The sequence below is a fragment of the Benincasa hispida genome, chromosome 11 (genome assembly GCF_027475165.1).
Source record: "Benincasa hispida cultivar pf3 chromosome 11, pf3_genome.v1.1, whole genome shotgun sequence".
NCBI classification, from domain to species: domain Eukaryota; kingdom Viridiplantae; phylum Streptophyta; class Magnoliopsida; order Cucurbitales; family Cucurbitaceae; genus Benincasa; species Benincasa hispida.
The window spans coordinates 2,547,163-2,555,005 of record NC_143488.1 but is presented as its reverse complement, the minus strand read 5'-3'; the positions used below and the strand labels follow the sequence as shown (position 1 = coordinate 2,555,005).

General features: G+C 32.8%; 1 protein-coding gene across 2 annotated transcripts; it reads right to left on the bottom strand.

The window, feature by feature from the left end:
- Positions 1 to 3,032: 3,032 nt before the first annotated feature.
- LOC120092166 (ribose-phosphate pyrophosphokinase 1-like) lies at positions 3,033 to 7,617 on the bottom strand. Of its 2 annotated transcripts, none has more exons than XM_039050395.2 (8): positions 7,148 to 7,617; positions 6,797 to 6,970; positions 5,551 to 5,799; positions 5,101 to 5,244; positions 4,854 to 5,021; positions 4,405 to 4,474; positions 4,061 to 4,142; positions 3,033 to 3,531 (listed from the first exon to the last, which is right to left on the bottom strand). In XM_039050395.2, the coding sequence occupies exons 1-8, from the start codon at positions 7,262 to 7,264 to the stop codon at positions 3,351 to 3,353; spliced, it is 1,185 nt and encodes a 394-aa protein (XP_038906323.1). In that variant the 5' UTR covers positions 7,265 to 7,617; the 3' UTR covers positions 3,033 to 3,350. The 2 variants fall into 2 exon arrangements, with proteins under 2 accessions (XP_038906323.1, XP_038906324.1); XM_039050396.2 differs by having other exon boundaries at positions 6,797 to 6,967; positions 7,148 to 7,478.
- Between the last annotated feature and the right edge of the window lie 226 nt (positions 7,618 to 7,843).

Below are 7,843 nucleotides of genomic sequence, written 5' to 3'. Positions count from 1 at the left end.
TTCAAATTGACAAGAGGTAATTCGATTATATGTGATATGATCGGTATGGTGTATGAGATACATCAAGTGGAGGGTTAATGTAAATGAGATTTACATTAAGTGCCGTGAAATAGAAAAAGAGTTATGGTTTGTATGTTTCATGAGATGAAATATTAAAACTATAGGTTATAAATATAGTATGATAAGTTGGTTATCATTTATATTTATAATAATATTAATTATTGGATAATTATCTCTTTTTCTCTAATAACCAATTAAGTGGGAAGTTATTGGTAGTTTCATGGTAACCGTGAGATAAAAGGAAAAATGTTTTCCTAATTTTAGTAAGATTTTTGCAAAACATTGTTTTGAGTTTTTCCAATCTCGGAAATTACTCATGGAATAGTTTTCAAGCAAATCAGATTTACTAAACGATAGCTTAGAGAGACTAGATGATCGTGGAGTGTTCTTATACGATAGACACTGAGTTAGACGATGAACTAAACGTAAGGTTTTTGGACTAATTGAACTCATTTTCAAAATGTAAGATTTTTGGACCATTAGTCTGAACACCATAAGGTGTCAAGCCAATGGGATACAAATGAGTATTTGTGAAGAAAAGAAATGAAAATAATAAGATCACAAGATAAAAAGTAAGACTAGTTGCACAAGATTTTTCACAAAGACTTGGTATTGATTATGGGGAGACGTATTCTATAGTGGTGGATGCAATTATATTAAGATATTTAATTGGCCTGACTGTGTATGAAAGTCTGAACATGTATCTTATGGATGTAGTCACGACATTTTTATATGGATCTTCTGATAGTGATATTTATATGAGAATTCTAGAAGGATTTAAGATATCTGAAACATATAAATCAAATTCCAGGGAATTATATTCAATAAAGTTACAGAGATCGTTATATAGATTTAAACGATCAAGATGAATGTGGTACAATCGCTAGAGTAGATATTTGTTGAAAAAAGAATATCAAAACAGTCCCATATGCCCATGTGTTTTTATAAAGAAATCACAGTTAGGATTTGCTATTATAACTATATATATTGATAACTTAAATATAATTGGGACTCGTGAAGAGCTTCCAAAGGCAATGTAATATCTTAAGAAAGAATTTGAGATGAAAGATCTTGGAAAAAATAAAATTTTATCTTGGCTTACAAATTAAGTATTTAACAGATGAGATATTTGTTCATCAATCAACTTATACAGAAAAAGTTTTGAAAAAAATTTTATATGGACAAAACACATCCATTGAATATTTCAATGGAAGTTCGTTCACTAGATTTGAAGAAAGATATATTTCGACATCAAGATGATAATAAAAAACTTCGGTCCTGAAGTATTACATCTTAGTGCAATTGGTACACTTATGTATCTTACTAATAATACAAGACCAAATATTGCATTTTCAGTAAATTTATTAGCAAGATATAGTTTTTCTCCAACAAAAAGACATTAGAACGGTATTAAGCATATACTCCGTTATCTCCAAGAAATGGTCGACATGGGTTTGTTTTTATTCAAATAAATCAAATTTTGATCTATTGGTTATACAGATTCTGGATATTTATCTGATCCATACAAAACTAGATCTTAAATAGGTTATCTGTTCACATGTGGAGGAAATGTTAAATCATGGGGAGCGGTGAAACAGACCATAATAACCATTTACTCAAGTCATGCTAAAATTCTTGCAATCCACGAGGCTGATCGAAAAATGTGTATGGCTAAGATCAACAACTCAGCACATTCGTGGAATATGTGATTTGTCTTCTAGTAAAAATCTTCCAACGATATTATACGAAGACAAAACAACATGTATATCCTAAATCAAAGGAGGATATATTAAAGGAGATAGAATGAAACATATTTCACCTAAGCTTTTCTATGCTCATGATTTTGAAGAAAATGACGGCATCACTGTACAACAAATTTGTTCGAAAAATAACCTGACAAACTTATTTACAAAGGCATTACTTATCACAACCTTTGGAAAACTGGTGCACAACATTATGCGGTGACTTAGAGATCTCAAGTGATATTTCCATGAAGGGAAGTAAATATACTTTTTAAGAGTATCATATTATATGAAATATGTACTCTTTTTCCTTCATTAGGATTTTTTCCAGTGAGTTTTTTCTAGTAAGGTTTTAACGAGACATATTTCATATATAATGGTATTTAAAGAGGGTATTATAAATATGCTAAATTAGGTGTAATGTAAATGTCTATTATTAGTGTCTCGGTCATGTGTCACTTATCCATTACCCCATGTGGTGTGTGTCTCAAGATTAGTGTCCATATAATCCACCTTTTATTTGCCAAATTGTCTATAAATAATAACATTTGGTGGATTTTGAAAGACGTACACATATTGGTCGAGAAAGTGGAGAAATCCATTCTATATTATTTTTTTTTTTACTTTTGTTATTTATTTATCTAATATATTTTTATATTATATTATATATTATTATTATATTATATTTTCTCCATATCCATGTACTCATTATGCGTCGTTGTACTTCTCAAATTCACAGCATCTAGCAGTATTTACCCTATATTTTCAATTGGCTTATGCTACAAATATGTGAGACAAACAAAGAAATTGGTAAAACATGCATGGAGAGAGAAGCTAGAATATACTACCATTCTTGTATGATACATTTAGGTCCCATTTGATAACATTTTTGTTTTTTATTTATGTTTTTGAAAATTAAGTATATGGACATTGCTTCCATCTCCAAATTTCTTACTTTATTATCTTACTTTCATCATCTCCAAATTCTTGTTGGTTAAGAATTTGGCTAAAAATTCAACTATTGTAGTTAAAAAATATACAAATTATTATAAAAAATGTGGATAAAATAGACTTAATTTTTAAAAACGAAAACAAAAAATAAAATGATTACCAAACGGGACCTTAGTAAATCATGAATTTGTAACCTTCATCCTTCACATAAACATTTACAGGAGGCTATAACAAAACATATAATTTAATAACCTGTTGATAAAAATAACAAGATGGGAATTAGGAAAGAAGCCACACTATTTTCACATATCATGTTAAAAAATATCAAATATATCAACTTCTGTGAAGATATAAAACTGTTAAAATATGTAAAATTACAAAATTTTATAACGTCAGAGTAAAACTCCTTACAGGAATTACTACAAGAAATTATTCTAAAAGAAAACTAGGAGGAATAATTAAGAATGGATGGTTTAAAAGGAGAGGGGAAAAAAATTAAACTAACAAAACAAAACAAGACAAAAGCTGTTGAAATAAGGCAGGAATCCTTGACGTATTGTTTCATAAGGCTGTATTATATGGCACTTCAATTTGGTCTTATTTAAAAATGCTACTCACAGAGCAATCGTCATGAACTCGCCAAATGGTTTCACCCAATAGATTCGCTACTGAAAGAACGGTCAATTGAGGGAAGTAGTTCTCTGTGATTGCTGGAATCGTGTTCGTAACTATCACTTCTTGAAACAAGCCGCTCGATAACCTCTCGATCGCTGGGGGGCTGCAGGATGATGAACATAAAAGTGGAAAAAACAAAAGAGAAAAAACGACATTGTATTTTAGATAAGTGAAGCGACAATTGGATATTAATGAAAATAAAGTATCCCGTTTAGGATTTATCCAAATGCGGGAGAGATACATATGATAGATTTAGAAGTTATTAGGTCAAAATGCATTTTTAGTCTTTTGTATGTTTGCTTCTGTAACTTGTTCGAACATGATGATTTAGTCTATACTTTTTTAAAATGTAATGATAAAGTTTCCAACGTTCGAAATTTGTTGTAATTGAGTCATTTGAAGGGACAAGCAATTGAACCAGCTATAATTTTAGACTGCATAACTTCTGTTGGCTTCATTCACTTGCTCATATTTCATGCCTAGGTTGTTTTGTCTTAAAAAATTTTCCTCCAGGCTTTCATCATTACACTTCTAAGGATAGGACTAAATTATTATTGACGAAAAATATGAAGACCAAAACTTTATAGAAAGCTGGCATAGGGATTGATCATATATTTTAACAATGTTATTACCTAAATACAGCATGGGTGCAGCAAGCATAAACTTCCCTAGCGCCCTCTTGATGCAAAAGAGCCGCACCTTTTGAAATAGTCCCTGCACCCAGAAAAACGAAAATACAAAAGATACATATAAGGTGCAGACAATTTCACTGTGAATCAGAGTGTAAAACAAGAGAGCAGTTCAAACGTCTGACAAGTATAAAGCTTCACTGGCCAAATGCATGGGGAACAAACATTTTTCATAGAAGTTCCAGGTCAAGAAAAAAGCAAAAGGTTTTTTCGATTTCATCTTAAAAGAAACTATTACAAGAAACTATTAAACAACATAGTATTCAAAGGTATCCATGACTTCTCACCAGCAGTGTCAATCATGTCATCCACCATGACGGCAACTTTTCCTTTAACGTCACCAATAAGGTTCATCACCTGCAAGGTAAACGGCAATCATTGATATTTGAAAGTGAAAGATCAAAGAAGTAATATGCAGGACCCTTAAATCTGAGAGTGTCCGTAGAGAACTTCAAAAAGATATTTAATACTTGGTCTAGATACCAATCATCACGGACCCCAACACTGCCACATCTAGTCTAGGAAAAAGAACCAGTTGTACTTATTTGTCAATCTAAGAACTGTTCGTTGGTTATTTATGTTCTGCATTATCAGCATCTAAAAGACAACGGTGACTGCCTTCTAAAGCTCAAGATTATTATTAGTGATTCAAAAGTAAACAGCTACATTCTCATCCAAATTTCAAATAGGCAACCAAGATTATGAGGACAGGAGAAGGGTTCTGGTGGATGTTTACCTCAGCAACATTGTGTGCTTGGCGTCTTTTGTCCACAATTGCTAAAGGAGCATCAGATAGCTTTTTGGCAAAAGCACGGGCTCTTGCAACGCCACCAACATCAGGAGAGACTACAACCAGATCATTGTAACAAATTGTCTTGCTGGCAAGATAATCTAGAATCACAGGCTGGTGCCCAGATACAAAATTAATGTTGTGAAAAAACCCCGACGTAATAAAGTGGAGATACGAGTTAAGTATTAAATACCTCACAGTATACGTGATCAACTGGTATATCAAAGTAGCCCATTGACTGTCCAGAATGGAGGTCACAAGCAAGAACACGATTGGCACCTGCTTCTGTTATAAGATTAGCAACAAGTTTGGCTGCAATGGATTCACGACCTTGAGTCTGGAAGGCAATACAGTTCCAAGAGAGATAATTTTACAACCATATAAACCACACCTTGAATTATATGCTCCCAGACTATAATAAAAAAAGATGGAAAAGAATCAGCTTTAATCTTTAACATAGTCTTACATCTGTACTCTACTTTTTCATGGTTCCCATTTAAGTTGAAACTCAATCAAGAACATTACTAAACAATGTCGAAATTTCAGCATGTCTCTTTATATCATCAAAATTCTCTAGGAGGCATATTTAAGCCATGCAAATTCATTAATAAGTTCAACTAACTATTCTGAATATTAAACGTGCCTTCCTATCAGCTCTGGCATATCCAAAGTATGGGATAACTGCAGTGATGTTTTTGGCTGACGCTCTCCGACATGCATCTATCATAACAAAAAGCTCCATGAGATTCTCATTTGCAGGAGGGCAAGTGGGCTGTATTATGTAAACATCACATCCTCTCACACTCTCTTTCAACTGGACATAAATTTCTCCATCAGCAAATCGCTTAATGTTAACCTTTGAAAGTTCCAAGCCCATATACCTAGACACTTCCTAAAAATAAAAACCAGAAGATTAGAAAGCACATCCATAAAAAGTTCTAAAATCTGAGAGAAGCATAGGGGAATGGCAGATCGGAAACAAAATAATTAAGGAAATTGAAAACTTCAAAGGGATTAATCAAGTTTCAAGTACCGAAGTGCAATAAAATAAGACCAAAAACCTAGAACTAGTTGACCAAATATCAAGGCTAGGTAACTTATTCACAAATATATATTCCTATATCATGTACTGTATTTCTGAAGTGAATTTCTTTTACATGCAATAGAAAGGAAAACTTGTACACCATATATTATTGCACCAACAGAACAGCTTCCTTTAGAAAACAATGAAATTGGCTGCCAGATCTCAGCTAACAGATGAGCAATCAAAATTTGGACATACTAGCCTTAAAAAATTCAATGAAAAGGGTAGATGGTAGAATACATAGATTCAAAACAAGATGATACATAAGCAATCTAGGAGAGTGCAAAGATCATGACATGCACATGACATGTGTAATATGTTAATTGGAAGTTATTCTATATGTTTAAGGATTTGGCTTCGATACTTAAGATCTTCTTCAAAAGGACGTTTCTGCAATTAAAGGAAATTTGAGGATGTGAATGTTAAGCTTTATTGACTGATATAACCGTTTCTCTGCATTCTTGTTATTTAATCGTTATAGAGGCAATGGACAATGACAAGAATTATCAATTCGTTGTAAACTTCACTACACTGGAACTAGCTGCTACACTATTTATTGCATTTTGAATAAAATCCAGAAGATGTCATGAACTATACTAGTCAATACTCTACCTCCCTGTTTGTCCAATTTAATAAAGTTGACAAAGATTGATTCCAACATTCCATAAAAGAAGTGAAGACGATGGCACTAGAACAATCAAACTTATAACAATTGAAGTGCAATTCGAATTTAGAACCTAAACAACATTTTAGCCAAAATAAAACCACAAATCGTTTCACTACAATATTAAGAAGCGACCCTTACCTGAGATAGTGCAAGATTCGCAGTACCAGAAAACAATTTCAAACGATTACTGCTTCTGTCAACCGGTCTCCCCATTCTAGCCGATTCCAAGAACTCCGGCAAACTACGCTCATTAAGAATCGGAACAATTGGTTTCCCATTACCATATCTACTCGATTCAGGCAAACTACACTTCTACATACAACAAAGAAAACAAAACATAAACAAAATTGAGTATCAGAACACTGCAAAAATTGTAATTCAAAAATAAAATTTCGATCCATCCACCACACACGTCAAAATTCTCAAAAATCGTTAATAAAAAATAAACCCCAGTGAGAGAAGAATGGAATTAGAGGGAAAGAGGCGTACGAAGGTATAACGAATGCAAGTTCTGGAGCGAGAGTGGTGGGAGAAGAAATCTCTGCGGCCGAGGAAGGAGGAGTAAGAGGAAGATGGAGAGGAGGGAAGAACGAGGGAAGCAGCCATGTCCACCGGCAGAAGGAGCTAGGGCTAATGAAATTGAGCTGGAGGTGGATTGTGTTATCTATGGCGATGGTCCTCCGCCATTAACAGAGCTCTGAATTTGAGCTTTGATCTACAAAAGGGGAAATACGTCGTTTTCACTAAGCAATGGATAAAGTATAGTTCCATGGCTGACTCACATTTCTGAACTTTAGTCTTGAATCTTAATCCTATTAAAAAATTGTCCATACTCTCTCTAAATTCCGATATTACTTTAAATCTTTCATAAATGTACCAAAAATTATCTTTAAAATAGAAATCCTTTCGAAAGTTCGGGACAAGGAGTGAAATTATTCATTTTAGGATAATTATGGGTCCACAATTATCTTAATAAAATATGAAATAAATATTTTTAGGGGTGGAATAAAGTCCCGAGAATCTGATGTGGTAGGATTTCAAAATTATTTCTACTATAAGCATAGTTTTGAAATTTGTAATCAGGATATTGTTTAAATAAAGAGCAAAGTTCAAGAGTTTTTTTTTTAAAAAAAAAAAAAAAATTAGCATCGAAAAAAATTATATTTGTAACTTCAAATCTAGTAA